The following is a 25,828-nucleotide window of genomic DNA, read 5'->3' as shown; positions in this document are numbered from 1 at the left end:
TCAGTGACTTAAATCCCAGGTGCCTTCTTTCAGAATCCTTTGCTTTTACCTTAAATCTTGATTTCCCCATCAGATATTTCAAGAAAAAAAATAAACTGGAAACAGGGGATTAAAAAGGAACATTCTGTCATATTTTATAGCACAAAACCTGATCTCCTCTAAGCTGTATTGTCCATTTTAAAAGATCTTCCCATTAAAAAACAGTCAGGTCTCACAAACTAAACTTACAATAGTTTTTAAATACTGAATGTTAGAGTGGCCCACTTTCTAACAAGAAGTCTTTTGTTCTGAGACTGTAGACTGTATATATTGAAGACTATACACTTGGTACTTGTAAAAACAAGTCACCCAGTCAAGGTTACCCCTATCTGAATGTCTTTATCTGTGTTACTTGTTACCTTTTCTATTAAAACTAAAGTTGTTGTTATTCTTCCTAGGGTGTTGATGGCATTAAAGGAGAAAAGGTAAATTTTTATTTACAGTTATTAAATATTCATTGATCAACCATTTATCTTTTTAATGTAAAAAAGATTTGTAAAAGATGTGTGATATTTGTCTACATCCATTTCAGCTACAAAATCTATTTCCCAGAAGTACAGAGCAGTTAACACCAGAACATGGCATACAATACATTCATCAATATTTCATGTTTTCTGATTGCTGATATCATGTCTTCTGATTTCTGATATTTTTGAATGCAAGTCTGGGAAGCAGCGGCAGGGGGTGGGGTGGTGGAAGAGAACTATCCTATGCTTTAGCTCCAATAGCTCAATGGTCAGGGTACTTGCCCAGGAAGCAGGACATCTAGGATGCTTATATATGAGCCAGGAGGGCTGGTCCAATGCACTGTAATTATGGGTAATTACCATGCTTCAGCCAGCCTTTGCATCTCATGTATCAGCATCCCCGTGCTTCAAAATGACAGCAGGGTGTGCTGTAACTAAAGCTTATTCAACAAGCTTTAGATAAAGTGCCCCCACCACCATTTTGAAGAGCAGGGACACCAATACATGAGATGCCTCAGGCACTTTAATTAGAGCCACTCTCAGAGCGGCTCTAATTAAAGCATCCTCATCTAGTCCCAGAGCATGTGTAAAAATGCCCCTAGATTTTAAAAATGCCTCTAGATTTTATACCCTGTGTTTGAAGGGGGTTTGAACCTACATCCCTCTGGTTTACCCTCTGAGGCATTGCTTCTGAAGCTGAACCACTGTCCCTTGCACTTAATACTCATTAGATAAAATGGATGAAGAGCCATGCAGTGGGGGAAGCTTTTTTCCCCCCTATTATAGCAGAAAGATTCCAAACTAGAGCAACATCCATTCCACTGAACTGAACACCCACTAACTTGTTCTTGCCTCATATCTCCCTCTTCTGGCTGCCCTGCGGGCCAGCTTCAAAAGGAGGGGTTGAAAGGAGACTTTATAGTGCCTTTTCTATGATATGGTGATTAAAGTGCTGTGCTGGGAAGTCAGAGAAAGGCAGATTAGTATGCCCCCCCACCCCACCTGGCCCAGAATGAGGGAATCTTAGTGTCAGCTATTGTGGTAAAATGTGGGAGGGCTCTCCTCCAATGTCTAACACCCATTACTCATGAGTTCTGGTCAGCTACATTTTCAGGACTCAGATCACTTACTTGTACAGAATGGGCATGTTTATGTAGCTGCATATGTGCCCAGTCAGTGTGTAGCCTACTGGCCATGCTCAGTCCATGTGCACATGCTTCTTCATCTGCAGTTCAGAGATAACAGAATTGCAGCCTGTGTGTAAGTACCAAAAATGCTACTTACATGGTTAGAGAATTACAATTTAGGCACTCAAAGGGAAATAGAATGCTGCTCCAAGTCCTTCACTAAAAACACTTACAAAACCCTACAGATAGTTATCAAATACCCTGGGTAGGAGATTTAGCACACAAAGGAGTGCAGAGATAATTGGAAGAATTATTGTTGATATGTGTATTTGAGGAGGAAGTTGCAGACAGAAGCAATTCCAACCATAAGCAGGAAGACTAGAAGCAAGGAAAGGAGTCATTTCCTATGAAAAAGCAAATTACAGGGTCTGTTTAGTACAGGGCCTGTTCAATTTCTTCCAGAGTACCTCAGCATAGTGCCCCTACAGCCACACAGCTTTAAAAAATTAAATACTGTGGACTCTAGCCCTTATTTCTCCCTAATCTTTGAAGGTGCCTCACAATCTGAGGTTACTTGGAAAAGCAAACTCTACCTGCACATGTGCCAAGGAGCTCCAAAGGAGCACCATGAACTCTTCCACTATCTTGCACATCAGGAAAGCAGCTGTATCAAAAGCAAGTCTGAATATTTTTGGTCCTGATTCTTCCCTGCATTAGGCTGGTTTCTGATCAGTGTAATTGTGGACTTCAGTACTATTACACCAATTAAAAATTGGAGTAATGCAGCAATGAATCACACCCATTTCCTTTAAGAAACTTTTATAGTTTCCTTAAAAGAAAGCAGTGTTGTTCAGAAACATTATGCCCTAAGGTGTGAATTGCTCTCAGCCTTTTAATAGTGTTTTTCCAAACTAAAAAGCAAAATTGCCTTCCAAAGATAGTATTATAAAGAAAACAAGAATGTTTTTCTCTCCCATCTAGAGCAGTTCTCAACCTTTTTAGACTAGAGGCACCCCTCATTAAACTCGATGCATCCCTTCAAAACAACCTGCTCTTAGCTTTCACACATTTTTACTATGAAAAAATAACAGAGCAGTTCTTCTGTTGCAAAGAACTTAGACCATAACAGATCAGAAGGTTTTTGACACTATAGATTCCTATTTGAAATCTCAGGGTTTATCTTGTAAATCATGTGTTTGCACACCTAAGAGTGCTAATATTGTGCAACACCTTTTAAAAGTCTCTAACAACAAATGCAGAATAAGAATTATTGCTCTAAAGTAACTTGCACTGTTATTGTATCATGCAAATGTAACAGTTACATTATAACAGCTTATATTGGTATCCTTTGATACCAATACAAAGTTATATCCATCTGTACAATCAAAGTAGAGATTTGAAGTATACATAAGTAATTTGCAGTTTAATGAAATAGTTTATAGAATTTTCCATAATAGACAAAAAATACATTATGATATCCTGATATTGGAGTTCACCCTTATTTATTACTGCTGAGAATTTTACAGCTTGGAGTTTTGAATTACACAAAGGAATTCCATAATATAACATTTCATCAGACTTTTTTCATTTTCTTTTTTTCAAGGGATGCCCTCCAAGTGTATATGATGAAGGCAATGTTGCAAAAGGTGTCCCAGGAATGCCAGGAATACCTGGGGTTCAGGTAATTCAAAGAGAATTTACACTCCAATGCATGGGGAGGGGTTGTATTTTTTTCCTCTTTTTTTTTTTATAGGTAATCATACTTGGGGAAAATAATTTGTTTCTCAGTGGTTTATCACGTTTACACCATACAGGTTATATGAGATTCATGACCTATTTATCCTGTCCCTTTCAAAACTTAAATTATACCAAGTCAATAGAAGCTAGCTGTGCTTTCTAAGATGAGGTGCTTACTGGATTTGTTAGCAAACGGGGAAAAGGGTAATGTGTAGATGGCAAAATTGTTTAAGGTAGCTGATACTAGAAAAAAATTATGAGGTACTTCAAAACAATCGAGGTCCCTTGTGAATCCAGTATAGATATATAGGCAGCACAATGGCAAATGAAATTCGCTCTTAATGAAATCAAGGTGATCAGTTATCTGGAAAGAATAATTTGATCTGTTTATACATACTGTTAGTTTCCCAAATTAATTAATTAATTAATCAGAGAAAACACCGGGGCATCATGAGGGATAACCTAATAAAGACCTCTTACTCAATGTGCAGCGAAGATCTAAAAAGCTAATAAAATGTTAGGGTGCCTAAAAAGATGAGTTAGAAAATATTAATGATTATTTTCTTATTTATACTGTCATCTGAAATATTGTATTCAGTTTTGGTCACCTAGTCATCTGTGTGACAGGGGGCAGTTCTTGGGGCTGGATCCCTTGCCAGCCTGCTCAGCTGTCTCTATGGCCCCACCATTGACCAGTCAAGGGTGCCTCAAGTCAGGCTTCTTGAGCATCTAGCCCACTCTCTCTCTCTCTCTCACAGGTCTGCCTTCTTGACCCTACTATGGGGTTACCCACCCAGTTGTGGGAGCTGGGGTTTAAGGCACCCTGACCTGCCTTTCACCAAGGTGGTAACTAGCCTGGCATTTCCTGGGGATTTCTGCACCACCAGGAGCCCCACCAGGCCACCCATCCATGGCAGGGTGCAGTTTTAGGTCATGCCCAGAACCAAGAGCCTCCTAGCCATCCCCATAACTGCTTGCCCTTACCTTCTGGGTTGTTCCTACTGCAGCTCAACTAGGCAATGTTTCTGCCTGGGCTGGTAGCACCAGACTGCAGCCTTTATATACTAGGGTCTCAAAATGGCTGCTGCCATCAGGCATCTGCTGGATGCCTAACTAATCCCTTAAGGTGGCAGGCACCAACAGTGCCCTCCCACAGTCTGAAAAGGGAATCTCAATAAATGGGATGGAATTCCAGAAGTGCAAAGTACTACACTTAGTAAAAAACAGACACATGAAATACAAAATGTTTGAAAGAGATGCAGCACTGCAGAAAAAGGCTTGGGGATTATAGTGGATTGCAAGCTGAATATGAGGCAATGGTAAAATACAGTTGCAAAAATGGTAATAGCATGCTGATATATATTAACAAGAGGGTCATATGCAAGTCACTGGTAGTGATTCTTCCATTCTGTTCAATTTTGATAAGGCCTAGTCTAGAGCACAGTGTCTAGTATATGGCACCCTGCTATAAGACAGACATGGACAAATTCTAAAGAGTCCAGAGGAGAGCAACAAAAATAATTAAAAGTCTAGAAAATGTGACATAAAAGGAAAAATTGGAGGAATTGGACTTTAGTCTGGATTTGATAATGGTCTTCAAATATAAAAAAAATAGTTATAAAGAAGATAATGATTTTTTTTTCTGAGTACACAGGAAGACAGGAACAAGGAGTAATGAAATTAAATTGCAACAAGGGAGATTTAGTCCAGCCCCGTGCCCCAAGGGCAGGAGGTGAGCTAGAGAAATCCTCACAGGTAGGTCAGCATCAGCCTCACACTACAGGTGGGTGGCAAAGCATACAGAGAGCAAATATTGACCTTGAGTCAAGCACTGAGTCTCTTACAACCAGTAGTTGAACTTAGGTCTCCTGAGTCCCAGTCCAGAGCCTTAGCCACAAAGCCATCCCTCGTGCTCTCCGAGCAACCAGTGTCCTTCTCTGCCCAGGTTCAGTATTAGGAAGAACTTTCAAATGCTGAAAGCAGTTAAGCATTGAAACAGTATACCTAGAGATGTTGTGGAATCTCCTTCAGTGGAAGTTTTTAAGTGTATATTAAATAATTATTCTGCTAGAATGTTTTAGGAGCCATGTTGCCTTGGGCAGAAGGTTGGAGTAATGGTGTCCAGAAGTCCCTGCCATTTCCATTATTACATGGATTCTGTTCTCACAAAGAACATATTAGATGCAAAAACTACTTGCTCATTTGGAAAAAAAATCTGTATGAAAGGAAACCTAAGCTTGGGACTGCTTAGAGAGGACTATATTTAGAGTGAGAATGATAAAGGTATACTGAATAATGTTTGGTAAAGGGAAGGTAGGCCTGGCATTACTATTCAGCCTTACTCATAAAACAGTCACTAGAGAATATTGAATTAAACTGAAAGTTCATATATTTAAAACTTTAGAGGTTTTTTGAAGCAATAGAAAATTAATGTCATATTCACCGCTCAGAATAGTCTAGAGGCCAAAAGCTTAGTAAAGTTAAATAAGTGTGTAGATGATAATAATAATAACAGATAGTAATAGAGCCTTATCGGGACTTGATATTAAATATGCCTTTAGTCTCTTATTTTAATTTTAGAAGGTATCTTTTCCCCATATTTGAAGGCATTAGCCAACTGCTAACAGTTTAGAAAGGAATTTCCTCCAAGGCAGGCTGTTCCATAGTTGTCCGCTAACTGGACCTTCCTTTGAATATAGCTGATTTTAGAGAGAAACCCTGGAAATTCAGGGAGATGCCTAGTCCAACCCAACATGACAAGTCCTATGTCCTAAGTAGATCCTGATTTATTAAAAATTTTACCCTTAAGAATTGTAAAGGAGCCTTTATAATTTCAACTGAAATTACACTTCCACTCAACTATTTGATTTCACAATAGTTAAGCCTGTACTACAGTGGAATAATGCTTTATCAATATTTTTAAAATCTAGATTAACTAAATCAATGTATACAAAGAATATATTAATTATTAATATTGCTACACTATAACTCAACTCATTGTGCTTATCACAATAGGGGGTTCTTAATATTCTTGTTTTCTTTAAAATACGAGGGCATTTATTATCATTTCTTGTTTAATACAAAGGGTGATCCAGGTCCACAAGGATTACAAGGGCCAGTTGGACCACAGGGCCCTCAGGGAATTCCAGTAAGTATAAAATGAGACTCTTTATTACCGTTTAATCCTGGGATTTTCCCATAATCCCAATGAAGTTTCAGTATGCAGGAAAATGGACACTTCATGCCTCTGACAGTTTAAGAAAATTTCAGCCTAAGAAGTAGTGTGTGTAGAATTCAGAGAGTTTGTGCAGATGACTAGGGTTTTTTATTTCTTTTAATCTTGACAATTAATAATTTCTAGACTTTCAAAGTAGTCCTTTTTATGTAGGCATAATTTTGCATAGTAAAATAATTGCATATATGATGTTATGCTATATTAACTTCCATTTACATCTATTAACTTAGACATCTATATGTTTGCACTTGCTTATCAGGTAGTTAGAAGTTCTGTTGATATTTGCTCCCGCAATTAATTACAGGTGTGAAGATCAAAAATCAATAAATATGGCAAGGCAGAAAATCTAGAATCTAAAAGCCTATTGAAGTCAATGGAAAAAAAATCCTATTTTCAGCTGGCTTAGAATAAGACCTTAAATTGGTAATAAGGATTTTGGAATTGTAAACTTTGGGTTTTATTCCTCTAGGGTATTCGCGGGAGAGTGGGACCTCCAGGACCTAAGGTAGTTTCTAATTTGTAATATAATAAACTCTATTACATTGTATATAATGCCATACATTCATTATTTGTTGATGCTTTTTAAATGAATAAGTAACATTTTTAAATATTTTGCAGGGTCTCATGGGGGCTAAAGTCATAGGCACTAAAGGACAAAAGGTAGTTACCTAACATTCCCAAAACATTAAATAGTTTTGCTTCTCATATCTTCTTACTTCTATGTCCTAAGATGGAATGTTCTTGAAAAGTAAGTACTGTGGTGCAAAACATTTTGCAGTAAATATGTAAGAGGAAAATCTTTACAGACTGCTTTAACTGGAGGATGGGGATGAGGATATGTCAGGGAAAAACTGTTTTTACATAGCAGCTTATAATTTAAACATCCTGCGGGAGAAAAAACGATGGCATCAAGGTAACTGTCCAAGAGGAAGCTTTACTTTGTGAAACCAGCAGTTAATATTTACCGACACAAAACATCAGTGTGGTTTACATTACAGGAGCACACAGTGCAGCACAGTCCAATAGGATTTGGAAATGCTAATCCTCAGATAGTCAAGGAGATAAATAATTCATATATTAGTAGCACCTGCCATAGATTTCTGTCTCAGATACTCTCAACCCACAGCTTTTCAGTAGCAATCCACATGATGCTATCTAAAATTATAGTGTTTTCCAAGAAAGTATTCAAGATTATGCTACAAAACTGGAATATTTTTGCCTTGTAGTGTTATATCTATTACTATGAATAAAGCTGATTAACTCAAACGATCTGGATTCCTCCATATTCCTGCAGCTAGATTGTTATCCTGAACATCCATGCAAGGGCACTTGACTGGCTAAAAATAGTTTAAAATGAGTGATGAGTTTTTATAAGTTCTGATGAAAATTTTAGATTTAGCATTTTTCATGCACTCAAAGGCTCTTAATGAGCATACTTTGAGGTCAAGGAAATATGAGAGGTTATGGTTTTATTTAGCAGTCTTATTAAAATGATCTACCTATATTATATTGGCTGCAGTTTTGAAAATAAACTTGTAATGTTTACCTTGTATTTTACTACCAAGTTGAAGTTAAGTGGCAAAAGTGCTACAGCTACTCTAGAAAAGATGCTTTAATACATGATTAAAAGTAATACATTATAACTGTTTTAAACAAAATATTGCAAATACTACAGTATTTACTGAAGTCCAAGATAAAGGGTTTTCCCCATTCAACATGGCAGGAAACCCCTCATCTTGGATTTGAGTACAAGGAGAGATGGCAGGTGGCTGCAGGGCTGCCTAGCTGCTGCCTGCCCCCCCCATACACCATCAGCCACATGTTGCCTCTGCTCTCCACATCTGTCCTCTGCTGCCACTGCCTCCTCTCTGCCTGTGTCCCTACACTGCCTCTGTCCCTACCTTGGCACATCCCCAGCAGCCCAGATGGTTTCCCCCCATACACTACCTCCCACTTGTTGCCTCTGCTGTCCACATCTGTCCTCTGCTGCCACTGCCCTCACATTGTCTCTGCCTCTGCCTATGCCTCTGTGCCCACATTGCCACTCTCCCCACAATGCCTCTGCCCTCCCACACCATTCCCCACCCCCTGCTCCTTACCACCACTTAATATTATTTGTCACTCCAGCTCTGATCTTTCTCCAGCTGGGACATAGGTAGGGTGACCAAAAGGGAATCCGGGACACTGCCCACTCCCCCACCCCCACCAAGTCAGTGGCACTGCTACGGGCAGTGGCAAAGGCTGGCAGGCAGGAGTGTGGGTGCAGTCCAGTGGGGAGGCAGAGCAGCCTGGCTCACACTACTGTTCTACCTCCCTGCTGGACTGCGCCCCATGCACCTATGATTCTGGGATGCTCAGTTTAATTTTTGACTGGCCTTTGAAATCCAGGACTGTCCTTGGCAAACCAGGATCCATGGTCACCCTAGGTATAGAGCACATTGTGGCTTGGGCTTCCGACCAGCCAAGCACAAGTGGTTGTGGTGGCAACAGCTCCTGCCCAGGCTCCAGCTCAGGGACCAGCCCTGGCACCAGGGTCAGGGCTGGGTTCAGGCCTAAAGCAGTCACCACCACAACTGCTGCTGCATGGCCAGGTAGGGGCCAGAGCTGGAGCTACCACTGAGGATAAGTGGCAGCAGGGGTGGCAAGAGGCAGGGGAAAAGTACAAGGGGGAACAGGTTACAGAAGGGAAATAGAGAGGAGGGCAGAAGCCATGGGAAACAGCCATGGAGGAAGCAGGTAGTGGGAGGGAAAGTGGGGGTCAGCACAGGTGGCAGGGGGCCAGGTGCAATGGGGAAAAAGGCAGGGATCAGGCTACTTGACTTTTCTGATGCTTGCCTACCCTGCCACTGCTTTTCCCACTGCAGCAAGAAGTTGAGGGGGCAGGGGACACAAATTTAAATAGTTCTGTGGTATAAAAAGAAGTTCTTTGGTATTATAAATATGTGGGAAAATTTCTTAGAAAAAAATTATGAAAAGTCTTAAATATTCTATAGCCAAGTCAAAGTATGAGAGAAGAAATAACAAGAGAAAAATACATTTTAACTACATCCTCAGAAAATTGATTGTCATTTCACAACTTCAGATTACAGGGGCTGTACTGAATTGCCAGTAATTAATAAATTATGTTTCTGTCATCTTTCTTCTTGCAGGGGGACACTGGTTTAACAGGACCCCCAGGGCCACCAGGAACAGTTATTGTAACATTAAGTCAACCAAATAATATGACGGTAATTATGTGAACTTGATATGTGTTTGAAAAATATTACTGGAATGTGTCTTTAATACACACACTCACTACATACTGTGAAAGTATATAGCATATGCCAGCCAACCAGACCCTGAGGCCAGGCCTCTTTCAGAAATGGGATCAACAGGATTTTAGCAGGTGGGGTTAAGCTTTGGGGTATTTCTTGGAGAACTGTTTTGTTTTATTTTATTATCACTGTATGTGTTTGTCTTTATGACTTTTTAATGTAAGCTGTCCTGTAACAGGGGACCTTCTTGGGGCCGACTTCCCTGTGGCCTGCCCACCTGTTTCTGGGCTAGCTGCCCGCCTTCTCATCTGCCATGCCTTGTTGTTAGTTAATTAGTTAAAGATGTAATTAAGCAGAAGGCTAACCATTTCCTGCCCTGATGCCAGGGGGCACTAACTGCGGCTCCATTCCTCCCCTACACCACAGCCCAAGCCTTGCAGACAGCATCTATAGTTCTCATCGTCACTGGCCCCCACACTGGGCCCCAGAATCCTATTATCGAACCCCACCTGGACTCCTCTCCTCAGGCAGTCCCTTCCGCCTTCATATCGGGCAACATAGCTCCCTAAACTGCTTCCCCTTCGGGTGTGATCCCCCCACTGGGACCTTTGTCTCACTAGCCCTGACCTACCTCCAGGCCAGTCAGAACCCCAGGTGCTCAGCTCTTGGGCATTCCTCGCAGTGGGCCCCCGGCCCTTCAACTCTTCCGGTCCTGGCCCCAGCATTGACCAGTCAGGGGAAGTTCAGACAGGCCTGAGTCTATGGCCTTACTCTTTCTGCATGGGGTCCACCTTCATGACCCCCCAACAAAGGGGTAATCCACCTGGTTGTGGGGGCTTGGGGTAAAAGCGCCCCGACCCGCTTTTCACTGGGGTGGTAACTGGCCTGGCACTTCCGCACCACTGAGAGCCTCACCAGGCCACACACACCTGGCAGAATGCAGTTTTAGGTCATACCCAGGACCAGGAGCCTCCTTACCATCCCCTACAGCTCCTCCCTTACCTCCAGATGATACCAGCAGCCCTCTGGCCAGGCAATGTTATTGCCTGGCCTCTCACAGCAGAACTGCCCTGTTTATATGGGCAGCCCCTGATTCAAAATGGCTGCCCTAATCAGGCACCTGGCAGCTGCCAGCTCCAGGCCCTTAAAGTGGCAGGCACAAACAGTGCCCTGCCACATGCCCTGAATCTTATTGGGCAGGACAGCAAGGAAAAAAACCCAAAGCAAATAAAACTAACATAAATTTGGCTAAAATGAAGTAGAAATAAGCCAACACATTGTGCTTTGTTTTGGTCCATATTTACTTTGCTCCCATACATATTTGCTTTGCTTTGGTTTCTAAGACAGGTTTTCAGTATTTATATTACTTATTTTTTTAATTTTAGACAATTGTCCTTTAGTGCCTGGCTCCTTCTGCTGCACAATTTCACATGCCATATATAAGGATGTAGCATTCCTTAGAAAGTCTGCCTACTTCTATTTGCATCCTTACATTCTATGCATACCCTCAGCTTAACAAGTGAAATTCCACTCAGCTTTCTTGCATATGCAAATGCAGAACAAATTCAACAAATAAATCAGTGGGAATTGACTTTTTTATTCAACAGGTACCTAGCTGCATCTTTACACAGCTAAATAAATTTGAAAATCCTCCCTTTAGTTCTTTGTTTCTATATGTATAAAATTGAAAACATATTACTTTGTTTCCTTGTTCTTTGTTTGTCTTGCTTTTTAGATAGTAAATGCTTCTTATCATATGTCTGTGTGGTAGTTTGGGCCTCTAAAATAATGTTAATGTGTATAATGCCCATGGAATAATAAGTGTATTAAAATCTTGTTTTGAAAGCAGAGGTTATATACCGCATTTTTAATGTGATCAGTACAAGATTTAAATTCAGGGACCTTCACATACAATATCCTCCCAGCAGCCCCTGCTAATTTAAACTGAGGGAAGTACCTTCCTACCTTCTTTTGTCAGTGTTGCTGGAGGAGGAGAGGTGTTTTCTCAAGTAAATAGCCCCTTTAAAGCTTTATATGTTAAAACCAGTATTCTGAATTTTATCCAGATACTTTCTGGCAGAACTCAGAGTACAAAAAGCAAGCAGCAGATTCTGGACTGGTTTATTTTACAGAATGGTCTCTTACAGAATGTGGTGAAGCAGTTTAATCTCAAATAGACAGAGACATGGATTGCTCTTGTTAATTATTTGGATATCTGGGGTAGGGACAGACATTACACATAAACTGGTTGTAAGTGATCAGAAACTAATTTAAACCTGTAAAAGAACAGATGTTGAGTGCACATAAATCAGTTTGAAAATGGCTGAAACCGTTTGAGGTAAACCTGGTTGAATGTAGTATCAGACTTAATTGATTTGGTGCAAACCAGTTTATGCAATATCTGTCCCAAGCCCCTTGCTGGTTTAAGATAAACCAAACACCCCCAGCATCCTGGCATGCTCTCTGGGCTGGGCAGGTCTCTCTGCTCCACAGCAGGGCTGGCCCCTCCCCTCTTCTCCCTGTCTGAAACTCAGCAGAGACTTGCAGGCACAGCAGGGTCTGCTTGGCTTTCCCCTGCCCTACCCCAACCTTTCTGCTCCCTGTTCAAGCAGGAAATCCCCCACCCCTCCCATCTCCCACAGAAGGCACCCCAACCCCACAGACCTTAGGCATGTGGTATGCTAGCTAATCCAGACGTATATGCCTCCAATTTCACTGGGGCAGGCAGACAAAACAGTGACTGCATAGGGCTATTTGGAGCTAATCAACAGGTCAGCTAGTAAGCTGTTTCAGAAGAGTTTGAAGAAATGAAAAGAGGCGCTTGTTTTGTAGGGGTGTGCAAAGCAGCCAGTAGTCGATTCAGATTCAGCCCGATTAGGGGGACAGTGATTTGATTAGCTGTTTTGGATCACTGTCAATTTGGCCAAATCTGAATCTGAAGATTCAATTCCAATTTGGAGAATCAGCGATTTGGACATAGACACAGCTTTATATGTTTTTTATACATACCTCAAGGTACCATGCATGGCTCATGAATGCTGAGATGGTGGGGCAGATGGAGTATCCCATGGGAGTGTGGGGGGGGGCGCACTCAGTGGCAGACCCCCATGCACGCCCCCCGGCTCAGAGATGAGTCATGGGGGAAACCCAGGTGCCCCCCAGACCCAGGAAGCACCAGTCGTCAAGCCAGAGAGTGGGGAGGGTTCCCCTGCACCCTCTGCAGTGGAGGTACTGGTCCATTTCCAGATCTGCTGCTGAGCATGCAGGGGACCTTCCCATGCTCCCATGGGATGCTCCATCCACCCCACCATCTCAGTGTTCACAAGCCACGCCTGGTACCTCAAACAAAACATATAAAATTGTGTCCATGGTTGAATCATTGAATCTCCCTGAATTGATTATGAGAGATTAATGGGTCTCCTGGTTCATTTTGGATTTGGAAATTCAGCTGCCAAATTGGGCTGAATCTCCTTCAAATCAAATCAGCAACTGAAGCTTCACACAGCCCTATTTTTTTGCTAATCGAATGATAAACATGGTTATCAGCCCCCTGCTGGCTTGCTTGCCTGTCAGTTTTCTGCAGACAGTATAAAGAAGCAGGAGGGAGATTGAAAAGCTCCATATCATCAACAGATGCATGCACTGTACACGCCCTCCCTCTTGCTTCAGAGTGCTAGTAGGGGGCTGAGGGTTGGCAACATTTCCCCCCCCACCCCTTCACCCCCCGCTTGAGCAGCAAGTAGGGAAAAGCCTGGGACCATATAGACAGACCTCCCTAATCAGAACGTCCTGCTGGGGCCTGGCCATGCCTGCCCATCATCTTAGCACTGTACAAGGGAAGGGAGGGCTGTTCTAGCATTCCCCAGCTTCAAGCCTGAGCCACTGCAGGCATGTGCTTGCATTTCTGGGATGTCTGTGCAGTTACAAATTAATTCAGCCTAGCCAAGGTAGACTAACCTGCAAAGGTTGAATCAATTCAGATTCAGGCTTTTTGAAAGTCTGTCCCTAGCCCCAGAAGCATCTCTGGCTCTAACCAATACCTACAGTGTATATTTGGTGGCCAGACCTACAAATACTGAGTATTTCATATTCTACTGCAAGTAGTCACTATTTCTGGAAATAAGGGCAGAGTCTATCTCTAATTCACAAATGGCAGACTGACTCTCTCGATCATAGGTACTAATTCTTAAATGCATTAGCCCTGGCTGCTACCAGTACCTTTGTCTTATCCAAATTAAGCTTTTAATTTTTGTCATACAGTCTTTTTTGTAACTTTGGGGTTTCTTACCTATAAAATACCTGTAGTTTTTTTTGGGAGGAACTTAAAAATCTAGAATACTAAATAAATATTTAATTTTGTTGTAACAGGACTTAAAAGGAGAAAAAGGAGAGAAAGGATCAAGGGGACTACCAGGACAAGTCGGGTCACCAGTAAGTGACTAAAAATTGTGTGATTGTTGGGTCAGATTCCAGTGTCATTCAAATTAACCTCATCAGAGGCCTCAGAATTCAAAACTTCCATAAAGCATCATATGGAAAAACAGTACTTCGGAATACTAGATTTACACTACTTAGTCTAACTATTAATCAGGATTTATCATCAGATCTCATTATGCTTCATCATGATCATTGTAAAATGTAATAAATAATATGAATTTTAAAATCTTTGTGGGTGTTGGGGGGTCTTATTACAGGGTTTGCTGGGAGATTCTCAGAGTGAACAAGGTGATTTGGGAGAACCTGGCCCACAGGTATATGTGCAAAATTAAACTTTTCAAACTACCATTCTTTTCTGGAAAGTATTTATGTGCTGTTGTTGGATGTCCCGCTTTGCATTTAGGCAGCTTCAGTAGGAAATTTGCCGCAAGTGAAACAATATTAAGCCAAGCCAACTTAAGTTTATTTTTGACAAAAAAACTTGTTTTGGTCAGTAAGGGAATGTGGTGAAAATTGATACACCTGGACATTAGTAAGGCTTTTGACAGTCCCACATGTTAGTTAAAAAGAGGCTGGACCATTTAGCAGATCATTTGCTTGGGATGCTTTAGACATATCCTGCAAATACCCAAGGGGTTTGGATTAGATTTTTAAAGTTTTATCAATTAAGAGAAGAGATTTGATTCTGAATACACACAGATCTATCAGGTAAGGTGCCACTTTGAGGTACAGTTCTTACCGTAACAGTTCTTGCAGATGCCTGAATCCAGCATTAAAAATACCACACGTAAAAAATAAAGAGATTACAGCATAATTAATTTTCTCTCTACAAATTTGCAAAATTGTTTCCTAGAAAAAAAAAGTGTAAATACAATTTTTTATTAGAATGGTCAGACATTTTTAGCCAAAACTCTTTTTACAAAAAAAATGTAGATCCATGTTGCCAAAATATTTAATAAATTTGTTATTTTTGCTATACTGTTTACATTAAGTATTTTTTTTTAAATCAAATCAATAATATTATTCAACACTGAATGAATCTATTGTAACTTTTGCACCTCCAAATTATTTTAAGTCAACTTGAGATTGCTGTGGTTCATTTTTTAGAAATTGACCTGTCTCTAAATCCTATTTAGGACTGGAGTGTAAGAATTGATTCTTCAATCAGGAATGTCTTACACTACATTTTATAGCTCTGTATGCATTATAAGATTTGTGTAAATGATTAATTATAAAGTTTCATTTTAAAATGATATAAATCACTGTCACGGAGCCACTAAGATGTAAGTCCTGACATAAATACAGAATTTTGTCATTGTTTTCCCCTGACATAGTATAATTCACTACCTTTTTATAATGGTGCATGTTTTTTATAGGGTAAACCTGGAAAAGATGGTCACCCAGGTCCTCCTGGCTTTCAGGTACTGAAGAAATCTTAACTGATGTTAATTCTGCAAATGTGACAAGATTGGATATTTGTGCTAGGAGTTTTCTGTATTCAAGTTGCATTGAGAATCTGTTTGTGAATATACTTTGAAATTTGCTGTGTTTTTTTTTTATATTGGGACAGACCACACCTCAAGAGGCCTGTTCACATAGGGAATGCTCCCCATTCATGTTGCCTTACTTCCATGCACGTAAGGATCCCATCTGCTTCGGCATGGTCCCACACAGGCTTTGGTGATGCAACTCTGTACAGACCACCATTGCGCCTGGAATTGAGGCAGCTGTTGGGAGGAGTCCCTACATGGAAGAGTTTCACATTATGTCCCACCCAGTAATATGTCCCATCCTATCCAGCAGTCTGAAAAGAAAACATACCGTGCTGTCTTAAATGCTTTAATATCTATCTGAATAATTGAGGGTAACCATGTTCAGAGATGCCCATCATGAAGCTACTTCATATATGCAACACTGCCAAGAAACTAGAGCACTACTTGCGTCCTTGGCCAGTGAGGAGGCAAGGATCTTCCTTACAGGTGTTCCTGTCCTCCTGCAGGCAGATGCCCAGTGACCTATCAGGTTTAAAAGCAGGTCCTGCAGTTTTGAAAACTGCTGCCTCAAAGGAATGAAAGCAGAAGATTTCTTTAAGGGAATTCTCAGAGGGATTTCCTTCTCTGAGCCTCTCCCGCTCATTTTTTTTTCATCAGCATGAAAGGTCAAGACTTGCATTTGGATGATATGAATGAAATTGTTAAGAGACTAGCCTTAATGATAGCTTTTTTCTCTCACCTGCAGGGAGAGAAGGGTGAACAGGGTGAACTAGGAATTCCTGGGGGAAGAGGCCCTAAGGTAATTGCCTAATAGCCTTGTTTTTTGAAAAAAAAATGTCTTGGATTGCTTGTTTGTTGCATTATTCCTAATTGGTGATAGCAAAATCCTCAACACACTTTGGACATTTTTTAATATATTGTTTGTAATGTATTTAACTAACAGCCAAGTTTTTTCTCTAATGCAGGGGATGAAAGGAAACATTGGCCCACCAGGACTTTGTGGTCCAGTAAGTGTTAATAATTCTCAGATTAACATCATGTAATTATTTTCTATTGAATATAGGAGTGAGCGAACTATATAAGTTACTGTAATGAATATCCCTTGGTGCCAGAATTGAGGAGTTGATTTGTTAAAGTATTAACATCAGGCTTGTGCAGATACAGAGGCTGCTGACAGATGTGGAAAAAACAACAAAAAAGAGCTTTACCGAAAGAAGCAGCATTTTCATTCAACCTGGCTTCATAGCATCTGTATAGATTGGGTGCTTCAGTGGGGCTTTGTGGTGCTTTTATCTCCAGCTGCTTCAATTAGCTATTAGATAAAATCGCCAAGAAGGCCCCACTAAAATACCTGTTCTATACAGATATTGGGTGAGCCGTGTTCAACTAACAGGACGCCTCTTCTGGGCATGTGCTGGGCTTGACATCGGGGTGCACGGAGTTAAAATAAATTGTCATAGGCTAATTTTCAAAATAATACTTCATTTATTAGTAAAACCTTGCCATAAGATTCTGGATGGAAACAAACTTCTGCCCATTTACACATGTGCTTTTTACTGATTTTTGTAGAGGTCCTATGCAATAGTCCCAGGGCAGTCTCAGAAGGAAGTTACAACAAGTAACCTTTTAAAACATTGAATGATTTTTTCATTTAGGACTTGGAACAAAAACATGCTTCTGTTAAACTGAATAGGATAACTACCATTAAAAGGGCCAATAGAAATTTAAAGTTTTTTTTAATTCCAACTTCTATCATGTGGGGTGATATCTTTTATTGGACGAACTATGTAGTTGGGATAAATTTACACTATGTACACAATTACTTTTGAATGCTAGACATTCTTTGTCAGGTCTCCCTTTGTTTGTGACCCATTATAAATATGACTTGTAGAGCAGTGGGGATGACTGCTAGCACCTGGCCTCTGCACATAAAAGGAATCATAGAATCATAGACCTCAGGAGGTCATCTAGTCCAGCCCCCTGCTCAAAGCAGGACCACCCTCAACTAGATCATCCCAGCCAAAGCTTTGTCTAGCTGGGTCTTAAAAACCTCCAACCATGGAGAGTTCACGACCGTTCTGGGTAACCTGTTCCAGTGTTTTACTACCCTCCTAGTGAGAAAGTTCTTCCTAATATCTAACCTAAACTTCCCTTACTGCAACTTGAGACCATTGCTCCTTTTTCTGTCATATGCCACCAGTGAGAATGGTGTAGCTGTTTCGAACTCCTCTTCAGGTAGTTGATGGCTACTATTAAATCCCCTCTCAGTCTTCTCTTCTCTGGACTAAATAAGCCCAGTTCCCTCAGCCTCTCCTCAAAAGTCATGTGCCCCAGCTCCCTCACCATTTTCGTTGCCTTCCACTGGATTCTCTCCAATTTGTCCACATCCTTTCTGTGGCAGGGTGGGAGGAGGGCAAAACTGGACACAGTACTCCAGATGTAGCCTCACCAGTGCTGAATAGAGGAGAATAATCACTTCCTTTGATCTGCTAGCAACACACTTACCAATGCAGCTGTTAGCCTTCTTGGCAACGAGCACACTGTTGGTTCATATTCAGCTTATTCTCCACTGTAACCCCAGGTCCTTTTCTGCAGAGCTGCTGCCCAGCCAGTCAGCCCCCAGCCTGTACCAGTACATGGGATTGTTCCATCCTAAGTGCAGGACTTCGCACTTGTCCTTGTTGAACCTCATAAGATTACTTTTGGTCCAGTCTTCCAATTTGTCTAGGCCTCCAGGCCTCTCTGAATCCTAGCCCTACCCTCCAGCATATCTACTACTCCCCACAGCTTGGTGTCATAGGCAGACTTGCTGAGTGTGCTCTCAATGCCATCTTCCAGGTTGTTGATGAAGATATTGAACAAAAAAGGCCCCAGGACTGACCCCTGGGTGCTCCATTTGATACCAGCTGCCAACTAGACATGGAGCCATTGATTACTATCCTCTGAGCCTGATGCTCTAGCCAGTTTTCTATTCACCTTCCAGTGCATTCATCCAGCCCATACTTCCTTAGCTTGCCTGAGAGAATGTTGTCAAAAGCCTTGCTAAAATCATGGTACACCATATCCAGCAGTTTCCCCACATCCACAGAGCCAGTCATCTCACCATAGAAGGCAATGAAGTTGGTCAGGGCATGATTTGCCCCTGGTAGATCCATGATGACTGTTCCTAATCACCTTCTTCCCCTCCAACTGCTTAGAAATGAATTCCTTGAGGATCTTCTCCATGCTTTTTGAGGGACTGAAGTGAGGCTGACTGGTCTGTAGTTCTCTGGATTCTCCTTTTCCCCTTTCTTAAACATGGACACTATATTTGCCCTTTTCCAATTAGAACATTTCCCAATCACCATGAGTTTTCAAAGATGATGGCCAGCCACTCTCCAGTCGCATCAGCCAACTCTCTCAGCACCCCTGGGTGCATCCCATCCAGCATCATGAACTTGTATATGTCCAGCTGATAAATGCAAATAAATACAACCAAATGGTTTAAGGTGGCTGCTATTCAACCTGATTTATTCACCTGGAAAATAATCTACAAAAGAAGTTACATTCTGCTGTGTTTTAAAGACATTTGTTAGCATTGTAGTATTAATATTTGTGGGAACCTCCATGCTTATGGTAATATACTTGCTTAATTTTCATGGTCATGTCTCCTGTTCACAAGTATAGTACCATATTAATGCAAGTAATGCGGAAATTCACAGAACTATCTATTTTCATGTGGCCACTGCCCATTACACATACAGATTGTTGTTCATGAACAGCTGGAGATGAAGTTATTGGTCTGAAATTGATAATGAACAAACACAAGATCTCATAATGCCCAGATCACAAAAGAAATGTCCTAGTCCCAATAGATTCCCTAAGCGACAGACAGTCTCAGTCTTGCCTATGAAGGCTGAAATTTATGTAGCATCAGTCAGGATCTCCAGTCCCTATCTTTTATAAGTGAGCTGAAATATCCTGACAACTGTAGCAACCTTACTCTCTCTGTGTTACTGGAGACTTGACAACTAAAAGAAGATACCAGGTAGCTATGAAGGCAGATGACTTGTATCAGGTGCTTGCTATGAAGGCTGTGCTGTTCTTTCACTGTTAATTTTCTCTCTTTCTCTTGCCATCTCTGTTTTAAGACAGAGTATTATGATCTACAGCCTGGTGAAAAAGGAGATGAAGGACCCCCTGGTCTCCCAGGATCTAAAGGTCAACCTGGTGCACCAGGTGAGGACACTCTGAAAACAGAATCCCTTCATCATGAGTAATCTGTGCAAAAGGCTTGATTCTGCACAACACAGGGAGGATCTGCTGTGTGTGTATGAAAACCTGAGCCTGCCTTGGTGGGAATGCAGCTGCATTGCCACCAAATTATTGCCAACAAACACTAAGATATGTGAGAGAGGAGAGAATATACCAATTGCCTCTCTTCCATGATGAGTATTTCAATAACACTGAGCCTAGTGCCTACCCCAATGGTTTTCTACCTTTTTTATTTGTGGGCCCCTAAAAAATTTCAAATGGAGGTGTGGACCCCTTTAAATTGTAAATGTGGGTATTCACATACTTTTGATTGCTCATAATCCTCTTTTGCGGACCACTTAGGCATACTCTGTGGCCCCCCCAGGGGTCTGTGGACCACATGTTAAAAACTAGTGGCCTAACCTCAGTTTGATACCCTTCACACACCTTGGATTTCAGTATCCAATGCAAGCAATAACAAGATCAAAACTATAACTAGTCCACTGAGAGGGCAATTATTTTATACTAAATTTTGTTTTATTTTTCTCATTTCCTCATCCCATGTTATTGCCTGTCTTTCAAACGTGACAAAAAACATCAGCCTGTCTCCTAGAGTAAATTTTAATTAGTAATGCTATAAAAGGAAAACACACTGCTAAAAAGGAAAATGCCAAAAGATGTGCTAGGCTTGATATTCAGGATGTATCACAATGTAATGAAAGATTTATGTTCATGAACATAATGATGGATCTTTTGCAATATATTGCAGGTTGTCTTGTATTTATGCTCATCAGCCCTTAACTTTACTCTCTAATGCTCAAACATGCAAACATTTATGTATATGATGGGTGCTGTTGAATTCAGAAGTGGTTATCTGTCTGTAGAAAATCCCTAATGTTCATATTTGGTGTTATTCGGGGTTGGGAACTAAAAGTTTGATCCTATGAGCTTGCCCACCAAATTCAGTGGTAATTGAGGGCATTTAGTATCTTTCAGGAGTGTTCATTCCTTGGCCAAGTGTAAGGGTCCGATCCTGTAACTGTGGTGCATATACTGATGTCATTGGATTTCAATGGAAACAGTATGCAATAGTAGCAGGATTGGGCAAATGGCAATCTTCCTTATTTAGGCAAAATAAGCTTACCATACAGAGGCCCAAGCCATATGTAGTACTTGACATTACATCAAAATTGCTGTTCACCTACATTAAACAGTCAGCTATGTAGTTCAAAACACTCCCATGGGTACTTGCACAGTGAAAGTGTGAAATACTTCATTCAGACTTTGGACATATTGCTTTTGTAGGGCCAAGAGGTCACCCAGGTGGGACAGGCAGACCAGGTATGTATTGCATAATAACATCCTAATATATTCATCTGGCTTATTTTACTTTTGTGAAATTAAATGTGGTAAAAACTTCAGTAAACATTTTTGATGAGTGAAAATAATGTGTCTCAAGGACCAAAAAAATTATGTGCATTTAAAAGATAGAAGCAGAAGTTCTAATGTGTTACATCTTTGGTGGTTAAAGAACATATTTTTATTTATTTATTTTTATTTGTTCTATTATAGTCATTTGGGACCCTCAGCATTTTTAAAAACACTTTCTTTTGTTAGGTATATCAAGTCCTGGCCCAAGGGGTCCTTATGGATTTCCAGGGCCTAAAGGAATGAAGGGAGAGCAAGGACAACCAGGCATCAATGTTGTAGGACCTCCAGGACTTCCTGGGTTACCAGGAACACCTGGCTCTGTAGGACCGCCAGGTCCTCCAGGACAACCAGGTACAATCTAAAAACTGTGATATTCTTTTTTTATACAGTAGGGCATATTCCTGATCTTAGTTACACTGGTAAAAATCCAGAGAAAAGTCAGTATCTCTGGAGTTAGCTGGTATAGCTGAGATTGCAACCTGACTTAAACACACATCTTCTGGAGTGTCTTTAGAAGATCTTGTTGAATGAGATTTCCAAAGAGCAATTGCTTGAATTGGCCGCTGAGGTAAGGGTGCTGTGCTCATTTCATCAATAGGTGAAGTAATGTTTGAAAGAGGCCCACCCGGAATCCCTGGAAGCCCAGGCTATATGGGACCACCAGGACTTCCAGGACCTCGTGGGATGAAAGGTCAGTTATCCTGTACAATATCCTGTGCAGTTTGTTTGTACAATATAATGTTCCTAAGATTAAAATTTGGTTGATTCAATTGGGAGCAACAAGATGAAAAACACTGTACTAAAAACTTCCGTCAAACTGTCACAAACCCATCTGCTTGGCACCCATGGAGCTCCGAGTTTCGCTCTGCTGTCCTGCTGCTTGACCCAAGGAACAGACCACAGTTTGCCCTTTGTCTTTGTCCCCCATAAGCCTCAGCTCCACTGCCTTTATAATAGACCTCAGAGCTGCAGTAGGGGAATCTCTGTCAGCTCCAGGTAGTTCCCCTTGGGTTGTGAAAGAATTTTAGGTCCCCCTTTCTGTAGAGAATAGTCTAGTCTGGAATATCACTCACGCTTACCACAGGCAATCGGTAAGAAGAGAAAACAACAAAAGGATTTATTATACAGGAGAAAAGAATTATTCTAGCAAAACTGACCATAAGTTTGAAGACAAAACAAGCAGGCAAATTTCTTACTTTTTCATCTGGCTACCACCTAACCTGTGAGAGTCCTGCCAGTATTTGCAGCAATCAGCCTTCCTGCTGATCCTGTCAGACCTTCCTACTGGAGACTTGGACTCTCCCCAAGCCTATGATAATCCAAAGACCATGACTGTCTACCAGATAACCCCTAAATACCTCCAAGCCAGTCCCTGTCCCCAGCCCCCAACATCAGCATTGTCCTGATTGTTCATCGGTCTCAGAATTCCCTAGAAATTTCTTTCCTGCCACAGGCAACTAGAATTTTGCTAGGTAGTAGCCCATTACTCTGAGATGCCTTCACTATTGAAGGGTTGAATCTCCCATTCAAGGCAGACAAAACATTGGGTGCCTATCCCCTTCAGCCTGTGTTTGGGAGAGACAATTGTTCTTGCCCTAATAAAGCAATAGCAAGAGGTATTTAGCAGTTTCACCTACTCCCTTTCCTTTAAGTATACACCCCAAAGTATTCCTTTGACTAGACCAAGGGTCAGCAATGTTTTTGGGCAGAGTGCCAAAAACACCTGCAACCTTGACTTGTAAGATGTTGGCATGCCAGGTACAGACAGCAAGGGTGGCCACAAGGGCAAGGGACAGACATTCAAAAATCCTGATCCTGAATTGATTCAGTCTGTGCAGGTTAATTTAACCTGCAGAGTAAGCTGGTTTGCAAGTGGATAGATGTTCAGCACCTGCCTACAGTGGCTCATGCCAGAAGCCTGGGGGTGCTAAAGCAGCCCTCCCTTCCACAGGGAAGCTGAGCTAAGGAGGCGGGGCATGGCCAGGCCCCTGCAACCCTGCCCCAGCAGCTACCTAACAGCCAGGATTCCCAGAACACAGGGCTGCCCAGCCCCAGAGGGGAACTCTTCCCCCTCCTTCCTCTCCCCCACTGCTGCAGGGTTGGGAGGGGGGCCCTGTTCAGTGCTGGGGGGCTCTTCTCACTTCTCCTCCCCCCATGCAGTGAAGCTGCCTGGCCCCAGAAGGGGACTCTTCCCCCTGCTTCTCCCCCATCACTGTGGAGCGGGGAGTGGGGGCTCTATGGGATGCTGCCCAACTCCTCCCTTTCCAGGGCAGGGGGAGGCTCTGTTCCATGCTGGAGGAACTCTTCCCCCTCCTCCCTCCAGTGTGGGGCTTCCCCGCTGCAAGGGCTGGAGCTGCAGGCTCAGGCTCAGGGAGCAGAGTGCAGGGATAAGGTGGACTCAGCTCCCTCCCCCCTGTGCAGCACTGGCCAGAGCCGCACCTGTGCTTGGCTCAAGCCCCCTGAGCCCCCTGCCTGCTGCCAAGCAGGGGAGCTACATGCCATGGGGAGAGTGTGTCATGGTCCCTACACCCGCCACCCTCCCTTTCACTACATTCACCCACACTCTGCCCAGCTGAGCTCTTCATTCCCATTGCCCCTCTGTGCGGGGAGAGGAAGTGGAAGAGTTACCCCCAGCATGGAACAGAGCCTCCCCCTGCCTACCCCAGCATGGAACAGTGCCTCCCCCTGCCTACCCACTCCCACTGTGGAGCCAGGCAGCATCGCATTGAGCCCCCCAACAACTCTGCAGCAGTGGGAGGGAAGGGGAGGAGGAGGAAAAGTCCCCATCCAGTGCCTCACAGAATCCCCCTTCCCACCCTGTGGGACCATCAACCCAGCATGTCACTGTTAAGGTGAAGGGGGCAGGGAGAAGAGTTAATTCCTCCCCCTGTCCCTTCCCTGTAGCTGGGTGTCTGCCAGCTCCAGGGGCCACTGGTGCAACCCCCTCCCCTCTGCTGCCCACAGACAGGTGGACCCTGGCTGTGGTGGGGAAAGATGGGAAGGAGGGAAGAATTAACTCTCTTCCTGCCCACTTTTTCTTAACAGGGCCATGCCAGCTGGTGTCTCAGGTAGGGCTGGTCCCTGCTTCATCTAGGGGGCAGAAGGGTGAGGTCATCCCTGTGGCTGGAGCAGAGACCCCTGCCCAGCCCACAGAGCATGCTGAGATGCTGTGGGAGTCTGGTTTATCTTAAACCAGCAAGGGTTCTGGGACAGCCATTGCATAAACCAGTTGAGCCAAATCACTTAAGTCTGATACTACATTCAACCAGGTTTATCTCACCAGTTTTGGTTGATGTGCACTGAATGTCTGTTCTGTTACAGGTTTAAATCAGTTTCTGATCACTTAAACTGGTTTATGTGTAATGTCTGTCCCTAGCCAAGTGGCCGAATCCTTGTTGTGGCAGTACAGCCCCAGTCCCTTCCTTGATGCAGACGTGCCAAGCACAATGCCTTCATGTGTCATGTTTTTGCTAGGGGTTGCCTAACCCTGGATTAGACCATGTTTAAAATCATACAGCTATATACAGGGTGTATCAACATGTGACTTTTACTGTGGAGCTGACTAATTAGCTCCACAGTAAATATCTCGGCACCTAAACGTGTGCCCCTTTTAGGGCACAGGAAATTTATAAATTCTGCAGCAGAGTCGAGTACTGTCCTGCTATGGAGCTTTTTTGTGCACAGTAGCATACATGTTAGATGCTGACCCAGCTGGCTGGAGCATGAGGGTGCTTCAGTGCTGAGGCTACCTACTGCACTGAGGCACCCTCATGCCCCAGCCAGCTCCTTCACAATGCATTGAACCTGGTCAGAGCAGTCCTCAGCTGGCAGGCTGAACCCTGAGCCCCCTGCAAGCCAGGGCTGCTCGGACCCGGCTCAATGTGCTGCAGTCTAGGCACACATGTAAATGGTGTGCCTAAGAGCTTCCTGGGAGCAATAAACTCTGAAGCAATAAGCTCTGGAGTTTATTGCTGAGCATTAATGGCACGTGTAAATGCACCCACAGAGTCCATAACATAATCCATACAGAGATAAAAGCAGCATAAACACACACAGCATAACATTGGCTTTTCAATAAGACCACACATGCCATATTAGTAAAACATAAGAAAACCTGCATAACAACCCATGAACACACCAAAATTTGGTGGGGTTCATGACACAAATAACAAGTTGCTCCATATTCAGGAGTGTTGGTATAAGTCATGGAAAACACAGATGGAGCTGAACAACTTGAGTTAGTTTGTACTGAATTCAGACCTGGGCATGGTCATTCTGCTATTTGTCATATAAATTGCTTGGGCCTGATTCTGCTCTATCATGCTCTGTTTTCATATAGCTGAAGCTGTGTTGTTATTGCAGACACTGTTCATTT

General features: G+C 42.4%; 1 protein-coding gene across 1 annotated transcript in view; it reads left to right on the top strand.

Annotated features, from left to right (window-relative positions):
- The window catches only part of COL4A3 (collagen type IV alpha 3 chain), an 88,496-nt gene that overhangs the window by 7,902 nt on the left and 54,766 nt on the right, over positions 1-25,828 (top strand). The window contains exons 7-21 of the mRNA XM_019533046.1: positions 438-464; positions 3,237-3,314; positions 6,456-6,518; positions 7,075-7,110; positions 7,224-7,265; positions 9,755-9,832; positions 14,228-14,290; positions 14,554-14,610; positions 15,673-15,717; positions 16,532-16,588; positions 16,755-16,796; positions 19,920-20,007; positions 21,328-21,363; positions 21,640-21,804; positions 22,052-22,144. Coding sequence (XP_019388591.1) covers positions 438-464; positions 3,237-3,314; positions 6,456-6,518; positions 7,075-7,110; positions 7,224-7,265; positions 9,755-9,832; positions 14,228-14,290; positions 14,554-14,610; positions 15,673-15,717; positions 16,532-16,588; positions 16,755-16,796; positions 19,920-20,007; positions 21,328-21,363; positions 21,640-21,804; positions 22,052-22,144 — 970 coding nt within the window. The remainder of the gene's footprint in view (positions 1-437; positions 465-3,236; positions 3,315-6,455; positions 6,519-7,074; positions 7,111-7,223; positions 7,266-9,754; positions 9,833-14,227; positions 14,291-14,553; positions 14,611-15,672; positions 15,718-16,531; positions 16,589-16,754; positions 16,797-19,919; positions 20,008-21,327; positions 21,364-21,639; positions 21,805-22,051; positions 22,145-25,828) is intronic.

Source organism: Crocodylus porosus, unplaced genomic scaffold (assembly GCF_001723895.1).
Source record: "Crocodylus porosus isolate Cpor-Errol unplaced genomic scaffold, CroPor_comp1, whole genome shotgun sequence".
Lineage (NCBI taxonomy): Eukaryota > Metazoa > Chordata > Crocodylia > Crocodylidae > Crocodylus > Crocodylus porosus.
This window is presented reverse-complemented; position numbering and strand designations above follow the sequence as displayed.